This window comes from Chinchilla lanigera, unplaced genomic scaffold, assembly GCF_000276665.1.
Source record: "Chinchilla lanigera isolate Chin_1 unplaced genomic scaffold, ChiLan1.0 scaffold00063, whole genome shotgun sequence".
Lineage (NCBI taxonomy): Eukaryota > Metazoa > Chordata > Mammalia > Rodentia > Chinchillidae > Chinchilla > Chinchilla lanigera.
Genome location: NW_004955464.1, coordinates 13,144,507 through 13,169,765, shown reverse-complemented (window position 1 = coordinate 13,169,765; position 25,259 = coordinate 13,144,507). Strand labels below are relative to the sequence as shown.

General features: G+C 37.3%; 1 protein-coding gene across 2 annotated transcripts in view; it reads right to left on the bottom strand.

Moving 5' to 3' along the window:
* Zswim5 (zinc finger, SWIM-type containing 5) overlaps positions 1 to 25,259 on the bottom strand; it is a 176,558-nt gene that overhangs the window by 56,509 nt on the left and 94,790 nt on the right. The window contains exons 1-4 of one of the 2 annotated variants that reach the window (XM_005398717.2): positions 24,024 to 24,040; positions 9,705 to 10,061; positions 2,996 to 3,144; positions 1,456 to 1,606 (exon numbers count right to left, since the gene is read on the bottom strand). In XM_005398717.2, the coding sequence (XP_005398774.1) occupies positions 1,456 to 1,606; positions 2,996 to 3,144; positions 9,705 to 10,008 (604 nt within the window). In that variant the 5' untranslated portion in view covers positions 10,009 to 10,061; positions 24,024 to 24,040. Of the gene's footprint in view, positions 1 to 1,455; positions 1,607 to 2,995; positions 3,145 to 9,704; positions 10,062 to 24,023; positions 24,041 to 25,259 lie in introns of those variants that run through there. The other variant, XM_005398718.1, reaches the window with a different exon arrangement.

Genomic DNA, 25,259 nt, shown 5'->3' with positions numbered 1-25,259 from the left:
GTCTCTGTTTGTTTTCCTGAGAAACCACTTTGAAGACATCAATATGTAGTACAACAACTATTGTTAATTTCCTACCACTTTGTCCATAACTCTGTATTGCTTGTATTGTTCTTATGCTATTTTGTAAATGAATGTCTGTTTGTTAATATGTTTTCCTTCTTTTATTTTTAAAATAAATTTAAAAAAATAAAAACAAATTTTAAAAATTTTGCAACAGGTGTCACTATATAGCCCAAGGTTGAGCTTAAACTTGTGATCCTCTTGCCTCTGCTTCCCAGAGTGCTGGGAGGTGTGTGCCATCACACCCATCTCTCTTCATTACTAAGAGCTCCAAAGCCATTGGTGCTCCAGCGGATATAAAAAAAAACTTCACCACCCACACTAAAACCCAGGCTTCCTAGCCCCCAAATAATCAAGTACGGTACAGTCTGAAAGTCATTTACCATATCCCTGAAACTTATAATCCCAATTCTGTATCTGCTTCAGTCCAGGAGAACTCACTAAAATCCCAAGCTGCAGTATTTTCTGAGAGAAGTCTATTTTCTGGGGTGGGGAAGTATGAAGGTGCTCCATTGGAACTTTCTGAATATTCCATATTAGAACTTTCACACTGTTACTCCCAAGTGGGGCCATGCTAAGATGGTGAGTTCAGAGTACAGAAGACTCTGGAAATAGGGAGAGGAGCTAAGTGTTAGCATTGCAAAATTAGTCTTGGAGCAGGGGAATGAAAAAGAGAAATAATGACCAAAGAGGACTGCCTTGATGGGGAGAACCTAGAATTGAGAGGCTATTTAGGAGTCCATAATTCTAATCTTATCTAAACATTCTAAGGCCTTCAGCCAGACTAGTAGTGATGGGAAATTAAAAATGAGAAGAGACACTGCATTAGGAAGGTCAAGGAATCAAAGCCAGAACCTGGATATAGTGAATGAAAGGAAAACAAATACTCAATAACAAATAGGATAGAGTAAGGATGGTGGTGCCAATTCTAGAGTTATGGAAATGTGGGGGCTTGTTTTTTGCTGTGTGATTTTTTTTTTAGAAGGCCTGAATTAATTTTGGATTTGTCAGTGGAAATGGTCAATGGTAACATGGGACTAGGACTCAGAGGAATGAGAACAACACTGCCTTAGTCAAAAGAGGTCTGGCTAGGCGTAATAAAGAGGAGCAGACTCAGGGAAAGTAACAAGAATAAGCCTGATACATATTTGCAGAGCTAGGTTACTGCCACACAACAGAAGCAAAGTGAAGAGGTGTTCTTTCAGCAAAAGTTTCTATGTGGGTAACATATGGAAGAGTGTGTTCAGAGTGTTCTAGGTGACCTCTATAGAGCTAAAGCTTCACCACTTAATCTTAGCAAGACCCATGCAGTGATTGATAGCAAATGTTCACTGACACTGTTGCTAGAGGGCAAACCGGTAGGATGTATCATTTCTCTAAGAGATAGGGACTTACCTAGCTCATCCCAGAGCTGCCTGCACTTGTCTGTCATGCTTGTTCCTTGCTGTCTCCAGAGTGTGAGCCGTGGGTCAGCCATAAACTGCTCAGTTATAAGTGTCAGCATCCTGGCTCCATTGGAATCTCTCATCCGCAGCATCTCTCGAACCTGACATGTAAGGAGGGGCAAGAGATGGTGACTGCATAGCATAAAAAGGCAGGAGAAGGAAGGGAAGTAGGCTTAAGAGAAGATGAAATATTTGAATACACCACGTCCAAAGAGCCAGAAAGAAGCCTCTTCTGTAAGCAAGAGCTCTGCACACAACAAGAAAGTTTGTTTGCATAATGAGATGTCACTTTATACCCACTAGGATGGTTAGAATCAAAAAGTCAGAGAACAAATGTCAGCCAGGATGTAGAGAAATCAGAAGCTCATCCACTGTTAGTGAGGCTATAAAATGATACAGCCACTTGGAAAATAGTCTGCATAGAATTTGTACAAGAATGTTTAGAGCAGCAGTAATCATAATACCCAAAAGGTACAAGTAATCCAAATGCCCACCAAATGGATGAATAAAATGTATAATATCCATACAATGGATATTCAGCCATAGAAAATGAACAAAATATTGACTCATGATACAACAAAGATGAACCTAGAAACACGGGACTAAGTGTAGAAGCCAGTCACAAAAGATTATCTACTATATCATTCTGTTCATATGAAAATCCAGAGTAGAGAAACCAAGCCAGATGTGGTGGCACAGGCCTGTAATCCCAGCACTTTGGGAGGCTGAGGCAGGAGGATTGCAAGCTTGAACCCAGCCTGGGCAGTTTAGTGATTTAGCAAGACCTTGTCTCAAAATAAAAAATAAAAAGGGCTAGGGTACAGCTTAATGTGAAGGCCTGGGTTTAATCTCTAATACCATGGTGGGGGTAGGTGAGGGAAGGGAACCAAACCAACAGAAACTGAAGGTAGCTTACAGGTTCCAAAGGCTGTAGGGGGAGAAGACAGTATGAAGCTGAGAATATATTAGGTTCCTCTCTGAATTGATGAAAATGTTGACTGTGGGAATGGCTCCATATAACTGAATATACCAAAAACCACTGAATTATACACTGGAAGTGGGTGAAGTGCATGGTATATGAATTACATTTCATTAAAGGTGTTAAACCAGGAAAAAGCCTGCAGTTTCAAAACACTAAGTCTCTTCAGGGACACTGCTGAAGTGAGTCCTCAAAGCTTTACCAGGCAGCCTTGGGTTCAAAGCAAAGAGAAGACAGTTTCTGTACAAAACTGCTCCAGGGATATTAGCTCGTTCAGAGAATACAGCAGGAGAAACAGGACCCCAGGGTGAAGTACGTGGGACCCATGGATGCAGCTGCTCAGGTCTGCTCTGCTCAGTGCCTCCTACTTGGTTTCAGACATTCATTACTGCTAGGTCAAGTGAGTTAGGCATGACATATTAAGCCAAAAGTGCAGTAAATCTAGTTTTCTTAAAGCTTAAAACTAATCAACCAATCAACCAGCCAACCAACCAACCTTTTTATATCTTACCTTGGCAAACATTGAGTTGAGCTGCTTTCCAGAGCCATAGTAACCCCCCTGGGAGAGAAAGAGCTTCACTTGTTCTTTCACCTGTTCTTCATCCAAATGCCAGCAGTTCTCATCGTCAATGCTTGCCCCTGCTGTTGGGTCAGGGGCACCTGTGAGGCATGGGAACAGTGAAATGAATCCCCTGAGATCACATGCTACACATGCAGCCGGAGGGGCACTTTGTGAGCATATTCAAATGCACATAAGTTATTCTGCTTTAATATAGGCTTTGTCAACTCAGAGCCTAAATATATGAGTCTAATACTGGTCTCATCTTCACATATGTCACAGCTGTAGCTTCTAAGGTCTAAGAATACCATCCAGGGGGAAAGATCCTGGAAGGAAATATACATGTGATATTACGATATATGTATTTGGTCTTTGTCTTGTTTTCTGGCATACTTGCAAAAATTCTTGTCTTTTTATATGTTAATGAGTGGGCTAATAGGTAGTAGTCCCTAGACAGCTTCTGGATGGATGCTGTTCACCAAAGCAGATTCACAAGGTTGGAACTTTCAGTACTATACCCATAGAAAGGCAGAGGAGTTGAAGATTAAGTTGATCACTAATGGCCAATAAATTAATCAATAAGGGCTTTGTAATGAAGCATCCATAAAAGCCCACAAAGACAAGATTTATAGAGACTCCCAAGGCAGAACATGGGGAGGTTTCTTTACAGTGAAACTCAAAGTGGGGGAGGGACAGTCTGGGGAACTGAGACCTCAACCTGTCAGATCATATGCTATCCTTAGGTAGCTGGTGTCAAAACTGAGTTGGATTAGAAGATTTTCAGTTGGTATCTTTTACAGAATTGATTATTTTCTCACTGTGTGGGGAAAAATCTCCTCATATTTGGTCACAGAACTGTTCTGTATTGTGTTCTGAGAGTATATTAGGAGAAACTGAGTTTGTTTTTCCTCTGTATCCTCAAAACACCACAGGAAAATAGTGATGAACTATTTTTTCCCTAGGAATTTTTTTCCTTGTTTTTGCTTTTCTATGAAGTTCAAATATACTTTAACATACGTGTATTATTTTAAAGCTAAAATACTTAGAACATAAAAATTTCTATATTCAAGGTTTACTATGAAACTGCTGCTTAACATACAGGCAAGGTTGTGCATGGAGTGATATAATTTCATAAATTTGCACTCAAATTAACTTTCATATCTGGGCTCACCTTGACGATACCACTTAAAACACAGCTGTTATTTAGTACATCCCTGTTTTCTAGTAACCTGCTAGGCCATTGCTGACAGTTGAATCCACAGCTGTACCTCTTATAGTGTAGTGCTGGTAATGTGACAGGTATTTCAGAAATGTTTTTGGAATGAAAATGTAATCTTTTTCCTCACTGTCTTACAGACAGAGTCTGATTACAAGTTTTCAGAAACTTGCATCCAAATGATAATAGACAGACCATAAGTCAACTACTAGGTGTAGGCGTGCAATAGGTTATAAATTCATAACCTAGTTCAATCACCTTTTTCTTTGTCTACCCATGTCAGAGCACTGCTTAAATGAAGTCTGGGGACTGAAAAAAAAAAGCCACTTCTCCTCTGCTAAGCTTTTTCAGGTGTCTTACTCTCCAGGGGATGAGGAAGGTTCACACATTCATTCATTCCACAAATACTAATTAACACATATGATCTGCCAATTTATGGTATCTATATGCTACTTTTCTTCAAATTTTTATTCTAAACACAGTTCCGATCATATCACTTCCATGATCTAATGGATGCTCTATTGTTACTAAAGTAAGCTCCAATGCCTCATGTGGGTGTTCTAAAGCCCTCTAGGTTTTGGTCCTCTTTTGTTTTCAGCCTTATTTTCCCTATACTGATGGTAAGCTTCAATTGGAATCATTGTTCCAAGAAGTCAACCATGTCTCCTGTGATCTATATTTTCCCCTTTACTTCCTACCCAGTCCCTTTAACCTGGGAAAGTAATAATAAATAATAAAAGTAATAATACTATTTATATAAAAAATCAAGCATTTGCATCATAACTCTAGAGTCAGGATCATAAGGAGAAATGGCAACTGTAAGAATTCGGTGAGGCTACCCCTGCTGAGGCCCATGTATTGCTTAACTCACTTGGATAGGATCTTTTTTATTCTCTCACCAAATTACTATATACCCCATTGCTACTTTCCTAAATATGGTCATCTTATGTTCATTTGTTCAACATATAAAGGCAATACATTCTATAATGCACTTTATTATTATTTCTGCTACCTTTTACTTTACTTCAGAATTGTGCACTTCTTATGTATTCCCAACTAAATTGAAAAAAATTTAAGAATAGAGTTTCATTTTTGTACCTCATAGTGCCTGGCTCATTACACTATTGTGCTAACATTGATAGACTTTATAGTACTGAGTTCATTTACAGAATGAACAAATACATGTTTTATTGACCACTTGGACTTCTTTTGTATCCTGAAAGTGGCAATGCAAAACTCCTTATCCTTAAATATTTGTTAATAACAACCAGCCTCTGAATCCTTCCTACATGTGAGAGGCTAAGCACTTTACACAAATATGCTCTCTAGACCGTATGCTTATTTAGGGCAGACAATTTTGGTTGCAGACGTATTTGTAATATGGAGAAGGTGCCTGGAATGTAGAGGTAATCAACAATTGTTAGTTCAATAAATTTCAAGCAACCTTCTTAAAAACTTGATGGGGTGGTATTATTGCCGTAGATTTTAAATGAAGAAACTGAAGTTTTGGAAGGGTAAGTAACTTAGCAGATAGAAATTATGTAAGACAGAATCTGTGTGTTGGTCTCTAAAGCCTGTGCTTTTCACTACTAGTCTACACACTTTTGCTTCCAGCCCCAGGCTGCTGTGATCCACCACCTGGTTTCAGTCCTCTGAATTTAAGTTGATGGTGTGTGTGAAGATAGCCAAATCTCATACTTTCTTGTACTACTGTATTACATAAACCACAGAGTTAGTCAGAATAATGCATTTTTCTTTTTTTTTTGGTTTTTCTCCGGTACCGGGAACCAAACTCACGACCTTGCGCATGCCAGGCAGGCGCTTTTGCCGCTGAGCTAAATCCCCAGCCCCTATAATGCATTTTTCATATGAGGATAAACAGAGTTCTCACCAGGATAGCAATTCTCAAATGTTAACATACAGAATAATCATTTGAGATTTGTTTAAAATACAGGTCATAAAGTCTTACCTCTAAGGATGCTGATTTTCAGTAGCTCAATAGAGATAGAATCAGATGGACTAAGTTAAACAAAGGGCTGGGTTTCTGAGGGCCCTGGAGCTAAGTATGGGGGTGAGGAAAGAACAGCAATGATGTTCCAGAAGCAGAGGAAAGAGGTGGTTTGAATACCAATTTGCACCCTTGGATGATTCAATTAGGGTATGAAAAAGCAGGAACCGGACCAGTATCCCAGGAGAGCGGGCCTTAATCAACTGGCTAGAAGTGTGGCATGACACCCCCTCTTAAGGCTTTGAAAAGATATGAGGCCTGTGTGGTGGTGGTTGCAGCAGCAATTTATAAATATCCAGTGTGCAAGCTATAGAACCTTTTGGGGTAAGACAAAGCCTTGAGAGTTACTAAGAGTAAAAATTCACCTAAGACTTCAGAAGGACTTGTTTTCCTGATAAGAGAGAAAGGAAGGTAAATGTTTGCTGGTCTACAATGGATCTGAGAGATTAGAAACTTAGCTGCCAAAATGGGTGGTTGCTGCAAAAAAGAAAGTAAATCACTATTAGGGAGTCCAGATAATAAATTAGAAGGAACTGGTGTGACTGCTGAGGCAATCAAAGTCATCTGGGAAGAACATGAACTGGAAGAGGCCTCACAGAGGATTATCTAAGACATTTCTATTTATTTAACCAATATTTACAGAGAACCTGATATGTAACAGAACCTGTGCCAAAGAGTAGAAATATAGTGGTGAATAAAGCTGATATGGTCCCTGTCCTCATGGAGCTAATAGACTATTTGGGGAACAGATAAGCAAATAATCACTTGTACTTATTGGGTGGAGGAGTTGCTAGGGTTTGAACCCAGGGCCTTGCACATAGTACTAAGTGCTTTATTACTGAGCTACTTCCCCATCCCCTACATATACCATTTTTTTTTTCCTGTGCAAAGAAAAGATGGGTCAAAGAAAGTTGAGAAAAAGTGACATTTTTTTTTTGGTTTTGGTTTTTCTCCGGTGCCGGGAACTGAACTCACGACCTTGCGCTTGCCAGGCAGGCGCTTTGCCGCTGAGCTAAATCCCCAGCCCTCAAAAAGTGACATTTGAGTTGAAACTTGAGGAATGAATAAGAGTCTGGCACAGAGCAGAGGAAATGTATTTTTTGTTCAGAATAAAAAAGTATAAAGAGCTGGGTATAGTGGTGCACACCTGTAATCCCAGCACTCTGAGAAGCTGAGGCAGGTGGATCACAATTTCGAGTTCACTCTGGGCAATTTCGCAAGACTATAACTCACAATAAAAAAGGGCTGAGATGTAGCTCAGTGCATAGGCCCTGAGTTCAATCCCTAGTACTTCAAACAAATAAACATGAAATCATAAATTACTTTATTAATTAAATACAACTGTATTAAGGGAGAAAGGAAAGAATAGGAAAGAAGAGAGGAAGAAAGATATTGCCTCAAAGAGGGGAAACATAGGCAAAAAGCCAGATCAATGAAGGTTTTGTAGGCCATAGACATTTGGACTTTAGCCTAATGGTAACTGGAGACCACTGAAGGATTTTAAACAAGAAGTGATATGACACTTGTATAGTTATAGAAAAATCACTTTGGATGGCTGTAAGGGGAAGTGAATAGAGGAGAGCAATAGTGGATATGAAAGGATCAGTTAGAAGACTATGTAGCAATCTAAGTGAGAGATTACAGTGGTTTGATTCAGGGTGACAGCAGTAGAAATTGAAAGAAGTAGAACTATGAAATAAGAGATCTAGCAATGGAATGAATGTGGGCTATAAGAAAGGAAAGGTGCTAAGGGTGGTGGTAAGGTTTCTATCATGATACAGTGACTAGATGGTAGTGTTAGTTGTTGAGATAGTGGGCAAGGAGGGTAAGCAAGTTTGGGGAAGAAGAGCATAAATTTACATTAGGATATGTTGGTAGTGCAATATCTCTGTGGTGTGAAATAGGCGGATACGGTTTAAAGCTCAGAGGTTCTGAACTGGAGAAATAAATCCTTAAATCATAGTGTGCAGATGATATTTGAAGTCAGGGATCTAGCCGATATTGCCTACAGAGATCATATACAGCAAGAAGAGAAGAAACAAGATTAGATTAAATAAGAAATGTCAACATTCAAAGGTCAGACAGTAGAAAAGGGGACAGTATTTAGGAATGAATGAAAAAAACCACAGATCACTTTAACTAGATAAACTAGACTAAGAGTTCACAAATAGGCTTCTTCAGCTGTCCATCACTAACTTCAGCCAAATCTTTTAAAAAAAAATTTCATTGAAAATCAAATTAAACTGCCAGGCTTGGTGGCACATGCCTGTAATTCCAGCACTTGGGGAGGCTGACACAGGAGGATCACTGTGAGTTCAAGGCCAGCCTAAACTACATAGTGAGACCCTGTCTCAAAAAAATTTAAATTAAACTAAATTAAAATGTCCATCTACAAGTTCATTGGTTAGAATTCTTTAGTCTTTTCATAAAAAGAAATAATGAAACTACTTACCTTCTAGTAGTGGTGAAGTAAATGTAAATGACACTTTAACACTAGTGTCTACATTTTTTCTCAAAAATATAGAAGTGATGATATGTGAAAATAAAATGGAAAGGATGTTTTTCATAAATAATTATGAAGCAAAGTATTGTGTGGATTGAGGTACTAAGTATGAGGTTATAATAATGAGATCTGTCTTGGGCCCATCAAATCTGAGGAAACAGCTTTTCTTTCATTCATAAGTAATCTTTTTTAAATTATAAAAACATACCAAAATATACTTATTGTAGAAATTACACTAAGGCATAAGAAAATCTACCTGTATTCTACCAACCATAGATTACCATTGTTAATGCTACAGTGAATTTCCTTCTAGTCTTTTGTTCTGCACATACAGATGTGTGTACAAGTACATGCACACACAGCTTTTAACAATTAACCAAGTTTTGTTATAAACCGTAATGTAAATTATGAAAATTGACTTTGTTTTTTGGTACTGGGGAATTGAACCCAGGACCCTCACTCTGAGCTACCACCCCTCCTTATTTTTACTTTTGAGACAGGATATCATTCAGTTGCTAAATTGCCCAGGCAGAGCTCAAACTTATGATCCTACTGTCTCATTCTTTCAAAGTGTTAGGCTTACAGGCATGCACTGCTACACCTGATTGAAAACTTCAAAGTCTTAAGTGTATAGATAAATGAATTATTACATAGTGATTATAATGGTGCAACTATTAATAAAGTAAAAAGGTAGAATACTAACAACACCCCATACCACAACCTTTTTGAGGTAGACAATTTGATTGCTTAGAGGAACTAAGTTAAACACATAGTTTTTTGGATAGCATGAATGAATACAGATTAAATGATTATCACTGCAGAAATACCTCAATCTCTTAAAATGCAGTAAAATAACACAGTAGAGGGGAGAGGATTGCTTTGGTGGTAACGGGGGTGAAAAAGATCATTTTTAGCAAGAATAATGTACAATTACCATTCACTTGGTTGATTTCTGAGTTGGAGGAAAGAATCTCATCTGCCAGCTTCTGTGCAGTAGGAAGAACTTCGGTGTGGTGTGCTGTGATTAAATATTGAATAAACTTCTGTAGTTGGTCCCTATTCATCTGGAAAAGAGTTTCCGAGATAGGAAGACGTAATTTCACTTGGTCTGGTTTACGGATTCTGTACAGTGAGAGTGCTACCACATGTGCACAGTAGAATATGTCCTTATTTCCACAGCCACATGTCACTGAAGTGATTTTGCATCGATCAAAACTGATTGCAACTTTGTAAGTCATTGCTGGTTCAGAAGCAGTGGCTGGCTCAGTTACTGTACCACTCAGATGAAAACCTAAAGAAATAAAGAAGAAACCTGTTCAGAGATTCAGTAGTAAAAACTTTAGAAGGTGTTATTTGCATTTTAATCAATCAATTCACAAACAGTTTGCTGAGTATCTCCTACATAAGTAGTAGGCTCTGTTACAGACACAAAGACCAGTGAAATTCTGGCATTGTGCTGAAGGAATATACAATCCAGAAAAAATATTTATCCTGGAGCCCATGACTCTCCTGAACTAATATGAAAACTTTTGCTTGTATATATGTGTACTTTTCTGGGAGGAATAGTTCACCATAGTCTCAAAATGTCTAATAAGGAAATTCCAAATAGTTAAGAATTTCTGCAGTAAATTTCGAGATTGGGGTAGAAGGCAAAGATAAGCCCAAAAATAACATCAGTACAATATAGAGTAATGTGATGCTATGCATGAACGCCATAAGGAAGGACAGAATCAAGATCAAGGCCAACATTTCTTCTTTAAAACATATAATTTCAGCTAGGCATGGTGGCATATGCTTGGAATCCTAGCAATTGGGAGGCTGAGGCAGGAGGATCCATGTGAGTTCGAGGAGAGCCGGGGCTACATAGTGAGTTACTACACAGGGAAAAAACCACCAACAACAAACACACCAAACTTCTCCCACCAAAACATACAATTCCAAAGTGGTAACCATGTTGAATACTCTAAAGGCAAGAAACTTTCTAAGATATGGAAAGCAGAGCTTGGTGTAGTGAGACTGCGGTGTTATAGCTCTACTCACTATACACACAGCACCAATAATTTTGAAATGTAGACAGAAAGCATTTTTAAGTTGCAACTACATTGAAAAAAATTAACAGCAAATCAATTCTATAATATTATTTATTCTTTAAGTCTGATTTATCTCATTTGATAAGAATATATATTCATCTAATGAGCTATTCTATAAAAGTTTAATGAGACCTTAAATACAGGACCACTAGATCCAGGGATGCTAACAAAAAAAAAAAGGTAGGAGAACATCAAATCGTGAGTATTAACTACATATCAGAACTGTGTTGTATGCATTTATTTATTTAAAATTATTTTTTGTTTTTTTTGAGAGAGGGCTTTGCTATGTAGTGCAGGCTGGTTTTGAACTCACTATGTAGTCCAGGCTGGCCTTGAACTCATGGTGATCCTCCTGCCTCAGCATCTTGAATGCTAGGATCACAAGCATGTGCCATCATGCCAGGGTGTATTGTGTACATTTAATATTTCATCGTAACAACATTAATAAGTCAGTATTAGTTCTCTTACTTTAAAAATATGTAAACTGAGGTTCAGAAAGGTTCAGTAATTTTCCAGGGACCTAGCAAGTGACAGAGCTGGAATTTGGAACAAGGTCTGATGGACTTCACAGCTCGTTTTCTTTTCATTACATGCACTACCTCGAACAGGTACCATACAAGTCCTTATCCTCAAAAATCAGACATATAGGTAAATGATTACAATGTGATATGCTAAATGCTCTAGAGTTAGGAACAAAGGTAAGGCTAATTTCAGAGACTTTTCTGTTTAACAGGACCACAGGAAAGAAATTTTAAATAATCTTTTTATTTTGGGCAAATATAAAAGATGGATATATAAGTTTCAGAGCTACTACTGTGACAGGAGAGAATTTGAAAAGGAAAATTTTCCAAAATTCAAACTTCAAGCAATTATGGTTAATCAAAATAAGACTCAAAATTTGTAAGCTTTCTCATAAAACTCAGCAAAATTATTAGTATTAAAGGCATATTTAGCTCTAGTTCCAAAAAAGATGCATATTACTAAAAAATTAAGATTAATTTACAGTGTATGAAAAATTTCCTAACTTTATAGCTTCCAAGTATATTTTTATAACATTATTGAGATTTTTTTGTCAGCTAGGTTGCAGGCATAAAAATATTTACTGTTACTTGTTTAAAGTCAAGTCAAGGCTGGGGATATAGCTCAGTGGTATAAGTGCCTGCCTGGCAAGCGCGAGGTCGTGAGTTCGATCCCCGGTACCGCAAAAAATAAATAAATAAATAAAGTCAAAATAAAAAAATGATTAAGTAGATATAGGTAAAGCCTGTTCTCACTTAACAACTAAGAAAGACAGCTGCAAGGTTAAGAGGCTGTTTCTCCAATCATATACCACCAGACATGGCCAGCAGAGTAGGAACAATAGATAGCATGTAACATAAAACTCAGGCACCAGATTAGTTATTATTACTACGTAGTACTGAGGCCACTTGAGCCTCAGCTTCCTTCTCAGTAAAGTAAGGACAGTAATATTCACTCTGTCTAAAACACTTTGTAACACTGTACAATGTTCCACAGATTTATTACTATTGTTTTTATGCAGTCTTTGTTAAGGAGTCTCCATGTCAAAGGAATCAGGGACAACCTCCCCAGTGGCCAAGTTTCATAGTGGGTAAAAAATGAGGTGCTAAGAAAACACATTCTTAATCTTAATTTCCCTCAGGGTACAGAAGATATATATATTGGGCGGGGGCCGGTAAGGGGGAATTGAAGCCAGGGTCTTTTCACTAAGCTACAACCCCAGCCCTTTTTTAAAAAAAGAAAGGCTTTGAGGCAGGGTCTCGTTAAACTCTACGTTGCCCAGGCTAGGCTCTAGCTTGTGGCCCTTTTGCCTCAGTCTCCCTGAGGGCTGGATTATAGGCATGCACCACTGGGCAAGTATTTAGTACATTCTTGAGAAATGTCTTAAATCTTGATAAAGAGGTCACACAGTAGAGGTATATTAAAACTTCAAATAAGATGAAGTTAATGTGAAAAAAGCTTAGGCTCTAAACCCTTTAGACTAAAAGGCAAGATGAAGAAAAACACTTCTTCTTCACTAAATCAACACTCTGGGTCCACTTGGCCTGCAGCAGCCTCTAAGTCCAATTTTCCTCCTTCCCTTCCTGAATGAAAATGAGTAAGAATACTGGTTTAATATGAAACAGAAATAGTTGTCAATAGACATCTTATTAGGATATAAGCCCCATGAGAGCAGGGCTTTCTCTGTGCATTGCTCACCCCTGCTGTGGTCTGGATGATGTTCCTCGAAGGTCCCCGTTTTAAAGGCTTGGTTCCCAGGGTGGCACCACTGAGAGACACTGTGGGTCTCCAGGAGGGGAAGCTTTATGGAAAGTCCTTGGGTGATGGTAATAGGAGGGTGCCCTCAAGGAAACTGGGACCCTGGTCTCTCAATCTCTCTCTGCTTCCTGGCTTCTAATATGACTGGCTTGTTCTGCCACACGCTCCTGGAATGATGTCCTGCCCTTGCTGAGGACTAACACTGTGGGGCACTTGACCTTGGTCTGGAACCTCAAGAACCATAGGCCGAAACAGACATTTTTTCTCTATAAACTTTAGTATTTTGATTTAGTAACAAAAAGCTGACTAATTTAACCCACTATTTAAAAAAAAACCAAAAAACACTCTAGTTGCAGTGTGGATAAAAAGACCAGACTTCAGCTTCCATATTTTTCAAATGAGAGGCTTATCTAGATGCCCATCAAAATTCAAATACACTGTACTATAGTTACTACCAATGTAGTATGCATTGTGTACTATACTGTACTATAGTACACTATCAGTATAACTATAGCTACTATTAATGAATTTCGTACCATGTTTTAACACAGAAATTTGCTTATAGGTATTTAGTAAATGTTGATTGATGTACACAGTAAAGCTCTTTTACTTGGCCTTTATAAGTTCTAGGTTCTATTCTAAATGCTTTTTATGTATCAATTATGCTTTTTATGTATTATTACAAGTCTATAAATTTAATAGTTGGTACGATGGTTCATTTTATGTATTATTTGATTAGGCTACAGTTCCCAATTATTTAATCAAAAACTATTCTAGCTGTTGACACACAGGTATATTGTAGATGTTAATCACATCTGTGTAGGAGATTTGAATAACTAAAGGAGAGATTATTCTCAACAATGGGGTGAGTCTCATCTAATTAATTGAAAATCCTTATAAACAAAACGGAGGTTTTGTGAGAAAGAAGAAATTCTTTCTCAAGACTGCAGCATCAAAAAAAAAAAAAAAAAAAAAAAAAAAAGACTGCAGCATCAGATCCTGCCAGTCTATACATTCCGACTTGCTGGCTCCCACAGACACATAGGCCGATTCTTTGAAATGAATATACTCATTCTCATCCCCATTTGTACTCTCGCTTCCCCATCTCTATATTTCTCCTACTGGTTCTGTTTCTCTGAATAATTTTGATTACTATTATTACTCCCACTCTATGTACTGAGAAAATATAACAACAGAAAAGGTTCTCTTGCTGAAAATCTCTTTGCTAGAAAGTGGCAAAGCCAGGATTCACATCCAGGCGGCAGTCTGGCTCTAAAGTTCATACTTTTTAATGATTATATCATACTACCACCCTATAATATTGTTTGGTAATCAATGCCACATTTAACTAGCTGAATTGTAAACATTAAACAATACAACTAGGAACATTAGAAAATAGCAGGTTTATTAAAATTCAGTTTATATAGCATTGGCAATGGTTTGAACCCCTCTAAGTTAAGCTAGAACTGGATCAAAATGTCAAGTATCAGTTTAGATTCCAGCTCTCTCCACAGTAAGGCAATGTTAAAACAACTGAGAAATTTTCTGCAAAATATTTTTCAAAAGCTAATCATATGTAGCTCCTTAGATGGTTTGGCTAAGGCCCATGACGCTCTGGGGAACACGTTCATTTAAGCTGGGTAAATGTTTGGGCTTCATCAGCTTTAGTAATACTGTTATAGTTCAGGCTTCAGGTTTAGCACCCATTCAAAAGGCAGAAGTCTGTGTGGGTCTGTGGAAATTTCCTTGCGGAGAGTTCCTTTCTTCCTTCATATTTTTTGGAATGTAAACTGAAAGTTAGTTTTAAATATTTGTACTGCTCATCTTACTGTAACCTAGCAACATTTTTTAGAAGTGCAATTACTCCTGAGAATAAAACTACATAGAATAGGTTCAGTGTGGTGTTTCCTTCTCATTGTGAACCTAGCCACCATAAACATGTCCATCAATAATCTAATTATTTAAGAAAATATGCAGAAGCCTAGTTTTTAAAAACCTTTGATTCCAGAATGTACTTACTATATGCCCACTGTGTTCTGACTTTTTAAAACCACACACACATACAAATAAAGAAAGCAGTATAGCAAGTCCCCATGTAATATGGCTTATATCTAAATGTTCCCCCAAAGTCTCATGCACTTATAGGTGGGGCTTTTGGGAAGTGACTGGATCATGGGTGTGATATTGGATTAGTCCATGATTGGTTTAGCACAGTTCCGGGTGTGGATGATGGATTTACTGAAGAGGGAAGACCCATCCTGGGTGTGGATGGTACCAACAATAGGCTTGTAGCCTGGATGGAATAAAAAGGGAAAGAACAAGGAAGGCTTGCTGCTTCCTGCCTACCATTCCATGGACTGTTTCTCTTCTGCCATGCCACCCTGCCTTGGAGCCAGCTGACTATGGACTGAAACCTCCATAAATATGAGCTAAAACAAACTTTGTGTCCTTTCACTTGTGGGTGTTGGGTATTTTGTCCTAGCAATGTGAAAGTAACTATGACACCATGTATTCATCACTCAGCTTCAATGATTATCAAAAGAAAAATAAATTTATTTAATCTTTAACCTTTTCTCAATTCTCAACCTCAGTATATTCCAAATTCTATAGATTACACTGAAGCAAATCCTAGAAATGTATCATTGATAAACCCTTTGTGTGCATCTCCAAAAGAGGAATTTAAAATTAATAATAATTCCTTAGTATCAAATATCTAGTATTAAGATTTCCACAACTGACCTTAAAAATAAAAGAGGGAAAAGACCAACAGGGTGAAAATAAAATTTGGTTTATAGGTCTAATTTGGCTTATAGGTTTCTTAAAATACAAATTCCCTTTCTTTTCCCACATGCCAACTATTTATTAAAAAATAATTAGCTGCAGACACTTAAGTTCAGATTTTTTTGTTGAAACTATTCATAAATTATTTTATGTACCTTCTATTGCATTACAACAAGAGACATATGATACCCAATTTTCTTTTTGCACGGTTAGCAATAATCAGTGCATTCTGATGTTGTTGGCCTGATCTATACATTACAAAGTTCTTTGCCAGCTTTTCACATAATGGTTTTAATAGTTATAGAAGACCACTGCCTCAACCTTTTATTTCATTAGAGTTTTTTTTTTTTTCCTTTTCACTTTCTTTGGCACTTATCCTTCTATAAAATATGGGGGGGGGGAACCGTATAAAGTATGTTACGGTTTGTGTCTAGATACTCCCCCTAAAGCCTCATGTGGTCAGAATTTTTCCAAGGTGTCTGAATCTAGAGTGTGTGATTGATTCGTAATGCAATATTGGTATCAGGGTGCTGGGATTAAGGGTGTATAATTGCTGGATCAACCCACTGATTGGATTGGCATCACCCTAATGCTAGTAGACTGGATATCTAATGCTGGTAGACTGGATACACATAAGGGACAGAAAGAGGTTTGTCTCTCTCTTGCTCTTTTGTTGCTTTTGCTGTCTTCTGCCTCCATGAATTGTTGCCCCCCGCCTGGAGCCAGCCGATTATGGACTGAAACTTCTAAAAACTGTAAGCTAAATAAACCTTTTTTCCTTTAACTTTAAGCGTTGGGTATTCTGTCTCAGCAATGAGAAAAGTAACTAAGTATCTAATTCAGTACCTGGAACATGTTGCTTAAATCATGGGGAAAACCACTTTATAGAGAAAGTTTTACTAAATACAGTAAGTCTCCAACTTATAAATGAGTTCTATTCCAGGAGACTGTTCCTAAGTCAGATTCACTTGTAAGTCTAATGAATTGAGTCTTCTAGACTTTTGATGCAAATATACAATATATATTGCTTTGCACTTCCTAGCAGTCCCCTCCACAGCAGCATTGCTTTTTCTTCTGCTTCTGGACCTCCTGGGCTCTGATGCAGCACTGGCCTGCTGTATACCATTATACTGTGCAGTGACCACACAGTAGAACAACCTTGACAATGCCTGGCAGACATGTGAGCTATTTCTGCAATTTTTTCACATCTACAAATGTTTGTAATGTGAGGTATGTTTGTACTTGTGAAAGGCTGACAACCTGAATGTTCCTAAATCAAGGACTTACTATATCATTACTTTGTAATGATCCTTCACTCACATATGCCTAAAATAAAAAACATAAACAAAATAAAACAACCCCCCTACGTATATTGTAAAAACATTCCCACTTATCAAAATATTAAAATGCACAAGAACTACAGTATAGGTTTAAAAAAATTTTTTTTTAACCTAAGGGATGGGTAAAAAAATTTTTGCTAGCTGCTCCTTGGAAAGAGGGTCAATATCTGGAACACATGAAGAACTCAAAAAAAGTAGACACCACAAAAAGATCCAATCAAAAAGCGGGCAACTGGCAGGGTGTGGTGACACACACCGGTAATCCCAGCACTCATGAGGCTGTGGCAGGAGGATCGTTGCGAGTTCAAGGCCAGCCTGGGCTACAAAGTGAGCTCAAGGCCAGCCTGAACTGCATAGCGAGACCCTGTCTCAAAAAAAAAAAAAAAAAAAAAAAAAGGGGCAACTGAAATGAATAGACACTTCTCAAAGGAGGTAGAAATGGCTAATAAATACATGAAAAATGGTTGACACCTCTGACCATTATATAAATGCAAATTAAAACAACACTGAAATTCCATTTTACCCAGAAAGAATGCTATAATCAAGAAATCAAATAACAAATGCTAGAGAGGCAGCAGGGGGAAAAAGGAACTCTTCTACATTGTTGATGGGAATGTAAACTAGTACAACCATTATGGAAATTGGTATGGAAATTCCTCAAATAACTAAAACAAGAAATTCCATCTGACTTAGTCATTCCCCTTCTAGGTATCTTTCTGAAAGAGTTAAAGACATTGTATTACAGTGATACAGGCATACGCATGTTTATAATAGCACAGTTCATAATAGCTAAATCTTAGAAACAGCCTGTGTCCATCAACAGACGAATAAAGAAAGAAAACACGGTATTTATACACAGTGGAGTCCTACTCTGCCATAAAGAAGGATGACTTGAGTCATTTGTAGGAAAATGGATGTACTTTGAGATTATAATGTTAAGTGAAATAAATCAGACACACAAACTTAAATATATGGTTAAATAAAGAATAAAATAAAAGATCGTAAGAAATAAAGAGATCTTTTATAAAAGGGAAGGGGACTGTCTTAATTTTTTCATTGCTGAGACAAAATACTTGACATCCAAGGTTAAAGGAGGAAAGGTTTATTTAGCTCACAGTTTGTAGAGATTCCAGTGTAATCGACTGGCTCCGAGGCAGGCTGGCACACGGCAGAAGGGCAACAGTTCATGGCAGTGGAAGACAGCAAAAGCAACAAGAACAAAGGGGCAAAAAAGGGTGAAGAGGGAGAGCAAGCCTCTTTCCCTGCCTTACATTATATGCAGGCTACCCGCCCCAGGGCGGGTGTAGCACTCACACCCATAATCCCAGCATTGGAACTTGAATCAATCACAAACTCTAGAAGCCTGCCCCATGACTGCATGAGGCTTCAGGGGGACATCCAGATACAAACCATAACAGGGACCACAAGATGGAGGGAGGAGAGAAAGGAGAGAAAGCAGATGAAAAAACAGTTAAGATGTGCCAAGTCCCCACAAGGACGGTAATCACTATGTACTGCAAACATATACCAATAAAAAAATAAAAATTGAAAAAATGTCTCTTTTACTAGTTGTAGATTTAGAAATGATTAGGGTAATAGATTTGAGGGAGAGGGAACAGGCAGGTGTAAAAGGAAGGAATATATAGTGTTTGCTTCACTTGTGATTCTAGCAGGCCATCAAGTTCAATATCAATATTTTCTTCCTTCCTACAGCCTCTTTGGTACGGAGGGATGGGTCTGTTTTTTGGTTCTATCACTTCATACACAGTTAAAAGAAAAAATAAAAGAAAGAGAAGCTCTGAGCAGGTTCTGAATAAAGCACTAAATACTTTCAAGGAGTTCCTGTTTAGTTTTGCAAGCAGTGTATTATCTTCTTCTTCCCTTAACTCACAAACCAAGCCTTGTTCTGAGAAAAAGATGGTTTCACTCAACTTTCCATTCTATGGCTTAGACAGCTTCCTTACCTAGCCTCTTCATCCTTCAGAAATATAAGAATAGTCATACCATAGCCCCTTCTCTATTACATATTATAATGGCTCTGAGATAGCTTCTCAGAAAATTGCAGGCCTTAGTAAATACCTGCTATGGTGTGAGACCCTACCAGCATGACATCTTATAAATGTGTCATACTTTCTTTGCCTTCAACATGCTTCTAGTGCACTTAGGCAAGATTTTAAAAATGTGCTGAGCCAGGCACAGTGGTGCATGCCTGTAATTTCAGCTATTCAGAAGGACCACATGTTTGAACCCAGCCCAAGCAACTTAATGAGACCCTATCTCAAAGAAAGGAAAAAGCATGCCAAGATGGCCCCACGATTGTGGCCCCTTAACAACCAAGCACTTTCCAGGTGGCCCTTGGTAGAGCTTATTGTGCTTAAATATGCACAAATAACTCTGAGAACTTCATCAGCAAGAAATTGTTAGAAATTCATGAATGGCTCATGGTTTAAAAGATCTTGAGTCTTTTGCCTTCTGGATGGAATCAAAGTCTGAGAGGCAGTGCAAATTAACTGAAATTGTTAATTTAACAATTCTGTTTTCCAGCATTAAAGCTAGGGAATACAAGGTATGAACTGAACTGAATCTTGGATTAAACAGAAAGTACTAAAGACCATTTTTCCATTTGGATATACATACATATATATGTATTAGGGCTTGTGCCTAACTGTCCACCTAAAACCTCATGCAGTCATGGTAGGGCTTTTCAGAGGTGGCAGGATTTAGATGTGCGATGCTGGGATTAAGGGTGTGCGATGCTGGGGGGCTGGGGATTTAGCTCAGCGGCAAAAGCGCCTGCCTGGCAAGTGCAAGGTTGTGAGTTCGTTTCCCGGTACTGGAGAAAAACAAAAAAAAAAAGGGTGTGCAATGCTGGGATTAAGGGTGGGTGATTCATAAATCAGTCCACTGATTGGTTAGGCGTAGTTCTGGGTAGGATGAAGGATGCCTCACCCTGGTGTGAGTGGTCACAATATAAAGGGACAGAAAGAGTCTGTTGCTTGTTTGCTGCTTGCTGCTTTCTGCCTGCCCTTTGGCTGTGCGTTGTTTTATTCTGCAATGTCCCTCTGCCATGCCAACCTGCCAGGGAGCCAGCCAACTATAACCTGAAATCTCTACAAACTATGAACCAAAATAAACTTTTCCTCCTTTAACTTTGGGTATCAGGTATTTGTCTCAGCAATAAGAAAAATAACTAAGACAATATATTATAATATACATAATAAACATATATAATAAAGTTGGTGTATAATTTCTGTTTTCCAAATAAGGAAATCCTACACTCTTTCTGGTTTAGCTCAAATATCACTTTCCTATGAAATTGTTTAGTACCTCAGTTGTTGAATCATAAGCGAAGAAGCTTTAATATTTATGCCTATAAAGTTTATATTATAGTTTATAAGGGAGAGATTTTGGCCAGAATCAAATAGCAAAGAACCTGAGAGATAATCATTTCATAGATAAGGAAGAGGCTCAGAATAGCTATATGATTTGTCCCAATTTTATTGCATGATTATACTCATGAGAAAAGAAATTAAAATTACCACAATTTCACATTCTGAAACATCCAGCGTTTTAAAACTAGAAAAGGTTGGGCATGGTGATACACACCTGTAATCCCAGCATTTGGGAGACTGGGGCTGGAGGATCAGTATGAGTTCAAGGACCGCCTGAACTATATAGTGAGATCCTGTCTCAGAAACCACCCCCCCAAAAAACAAAACAACCAACCAAAAAAAAGAAAAGAAAAGTGATATCTAGTATTGCTTAATTTTTTTAAAAAATTAAGAAATAATTAAATCACACTGATTTAATTTTAATCTTTTGTTTACACATAGCCAGCTACTATGATATTTACACAATTACTATACTAATAGAAAAGTAGAATCCTAACAGAGACAAATGGAAGAGAATATGCAACATGCAAGTCCCTTGGTAAGATTCAATTTAGCAACCAAAAAGTCACACTACTTATCTTTTCCTTTGTGATTATAGAAAATTTGAAGAGATAAACCCAGAAACATGTTAATCTCTTTTTCTTTCTTTTGAAAAAAATACCTTAAATCAAAGTTTATTCATTCCACTAATCATTATTCAGGGTTTATGACGTATATGTTAGTTCTCAAGGACACATTTGTGGTAAAGACCTAATGATCCCTGACTTGCAAGCATTTATATCCTACACAGAGATAATAAACAATAAATTACACAAATAAAATTTTAAATTCTAATTATGAGACGTGCTATGTAAAAGTAGAATATGGTAGTTTAGTATATAATAGGAGATATCTGACTTGGCTTAGGAAAAAAAGTTTTGAGGAAAACTAATTTCTCTTGCTCAACATCCCAAATGTCACTAATCCTGTGGATCCTGCCTCCTAAGCATCTCTCCATTCAAGCCTTTTCCCTTAACTCCTCTAACACTGCTTTGACCTAAGATCGTAATAATCTCTTGCCTGGATTAACTAATCTTCCTGCTTCCAAATCTTATTTCCTCTATCTTCCATAACATGAATTGAATGATCTTTCAGAAAGGGAAATAAAAGCATATCATTCCTATAAAACTGTTTATCTTATATTTCTGATACTCACACAAAGTCTGGAACAGAATAAACATTTGTAAAAATGTTTGCTAAACTGAATTGCTTAAAATCTCTCAGTGGCTTCCCACTGATCATAATTTTTTAGTTCAAGGTTGTTTTTTGTTTTTTTTTTTTTTATGATGTGGCTTTCTGGGTCTTCAGAGTTGCTCCCTACTACTTACACACTACACTGCTTGCAGATTTGTTCTATGGTATGTTTTCTCAATTTTCTTAGCCTTTATGTCTTTGTAAAGTTCTCAATACCAGGCATGACATTTTCACTTCCTTCTCATTCTTAATTCTCAACTTGAATGTTACTTATGCTAAGTCTTCCCTGATCTCACAACTAGCTAAGTACTTCTTCCTGAGCTTTCATTTTTTATCAGCAAAATCTCTATTACAGTACTTGACTATCAATGTAATTAATATTTGCATGTTTGTCTTCTCCTTAAAGCAACGGTTACGTCTTTTTCATATCTACATTTTCATTAGGCATAGTGTAAGGGCTTAGCAAGTGTCTTTTATGGATGAATGAATAAATGAACACTTAACTGTATCTTTTACATATTCATAATTCTTTTACATATTTCTAATTATGTTTATAAAATTCCTGATTTTGTGAGTGAGATGAAATCAGCAAATAATTAAACACTTTTATTAGGATGGAGGGCAAACAATAATTGATATATATATATATCTCAATAATATTGATGTGCCAAGATTATTTTTTATAATTTATATTTATATCTCAAGTAAACAGCTGTTATACTAATGTGCATGTTTATAACCTTTTTAAAAATATAAGCATTTTATTAGCCAACATTTATTGGATATTTACTATAACCCAGATAGTGTTTTAACACTGTCAATGTATTACGTTTTCACAACAACTCTAGAAAGTAAATTCTGTTATTCTCTCTCTTTTTCAGATAAGGAAACTGAGGTTCAGAGATAAAGGAACTTGTCTAAGATCACACCACCTGCAAAACAGTTAGGATTTGATCACAGATAGTCTGGCTCTATTACTATTATGACATAGCGGGTATGGCGTTAGTTTAAATTATGTATGCAAAACTTTATAAAAGCAATTAGCAAGTACAATTCTACGCAGTCCTGCATTAATGATAAGTCAGTAAACTCTGACATCTGCCTTGTTTCCTGGGCAATAGTTCAAGGCAATTACAACTCCAAAGTGTTCTGTGATGTACTCACAGTTGGAATAAAGATGGGCTCATGAACTCATCTGTACAAGACAATGTCTTACCACAGTAAGTGAATCATCTGCTTAAAGTTCTAAAGGAAAACACTTCTCAGTACAGCCTTCTGACACCATTCAAAGTCTTTTGTGTTTCTGAGTGAAGAAAAGCCCTAGCAAAGCCTGGGCAATTAAAACCACTTTGCTCATTGCTCTTTTGATTCACCGGGCCCCTGAGCAGGTGCTAATGCATGAAAATTAATGTCATTTCTGTCAGTGGCAGGGAAAAGGAGATCTGTAGCTTACAAAAAGGATAATTTTTCTTATAATTAGTTTAAATATGACACATACTCATATGTGTGATATATAGAATAAGTAACTCCTTTGGCTTTTAATCAAAATGCAGAGCAAATTAGATCTTTCTGCTTAATTCCTGACTCTGGAAGGTCATAGCAATATATCAGCAAAAAATAAAGCAGTCACTATTTCTTTCATTTCTGACACCTAGGAAAACAGTAGCCATGACAAGGCTTAAAACTGAGAGTAACATCTACAAAATAACTAATTTCCATTCCAGAAAGCTTTACTCAAAGCCTGGGTACCTAATGCCTAAACAAGAGCCCTGGAATGGCTTGGTAGATTAATATATGGTACAAAGAGATCAGGAATCAGAATGCTTGAGTTGTAATTCCAGTATCCCTTGATACCTCTTTTTCTCAGTTTCTTAATTATGCAGTGGATATACTTATCTGCCTATCTGATTCATGTGCAAGTAATTTGTAAAGAACACATTTCCCAAAGATATCATTTAATAGTAACCCCAACTAGCCAGTGCCAGGGCCTATGTAAGTTCACAAGAAGCAGATGGCGTCTACACATTGGGTATGGATGTGAGAGATTGCAAAGTGAGGAGCAGTATTGTTATTCGGGAATACAAATGATGCTGCCCTATTACCCTGAGAGCTACTTGGTTGTTTGTATTAGAGAGGTCACCTTAAGCTTCTAGGAGCAGCTGAGTAAGCTGGAGGACCCTTCTTGCTGCCATCTGCTCCCCTCCCAGACTCCTCTAGCAAATCAAAAGGTTTTCCTTGTATTATTCTTCCTCCGAAGAACAGTCACAGCCCTTAACATCAGCATCAGCTTTAGGAAGCAGGTCTCTGTTTTCTGTGCAAGCAGCCACAGTTGAAAAGAATAAGCCTTCCCAAGCTTGTGTATTCACTGAGAGAACATCTTGCAGTATCTATTTTGCCAGTATTCTTCTCCTTGGAATTCTATAAGGGAAATTAGCAGCATGTTTTAAAGGATTAAGTTTTTCCCCCATTATTTTAGAAATATTTTATATGGAAAAAAGGTGAAATGGAAGAATTTGTCTGGAAAATTCATCTAAAAGTCTAACATCCATAAAACACAATTACTTTATAAATAACTTCGATTCCCTGGGACCCACTCCAGTGCGTAAGACTTATAAAACAAGTTATCTTGTATACTGGTGGATTATCAATATATTTAGAACTGCCAATCAGATCCCCTCTGTTCAGTTTACTAGTGTGAATATTGCTTGGAATAAAACATACCATTCCTCAAGCAGTTCTCTGCAGAAATAGTGTACGCATATACAAGGTACATATGTTGCCAAAGTGGACGTTACAGGCCAACACTATCAACTGCGTTCTTGATTCAAATAGAGAAAAGGAGGGGCTGGGGATTTAGCTCAGTGGCATAGTGCCTGCCTGGCAAGCGCAAGGTCATGAGTTCAGTTCCCGGTACCGGAAAAAAAAAAAAAAATCAAATAGAGAAAAGGGCAATATATAATTGTAAAGTTATTTCAGAAACTACTCTGCTCCATTCAGTAGCCTATATCAACGAGGTAAAACAGTACAACACTTTTCAAAAGGTAAAGGATTTACGTAGCTATTTTTGGTCAATCACAACATTGACCAAATGTTTAATTTTGAGACCTCAAATAATATTCAGATTTACTTGAAAGCATTACTGATTACCAAGATAAAGTTTTCTAGGAAGAAAACTTCCTGGCTACTTCTGTGAGACTGAGTGTACTGAATCAAAACATATGAAAATACTTGGATTATGTTTAAATATGTTTATATTTATACATATTTATATATATACATGTTTAAATATGTTTATATATAATAATATATCTATTTTATATGAAGTTTTGACATAAAAATAATATTTTATATGCTATATTATACATATATATCTATT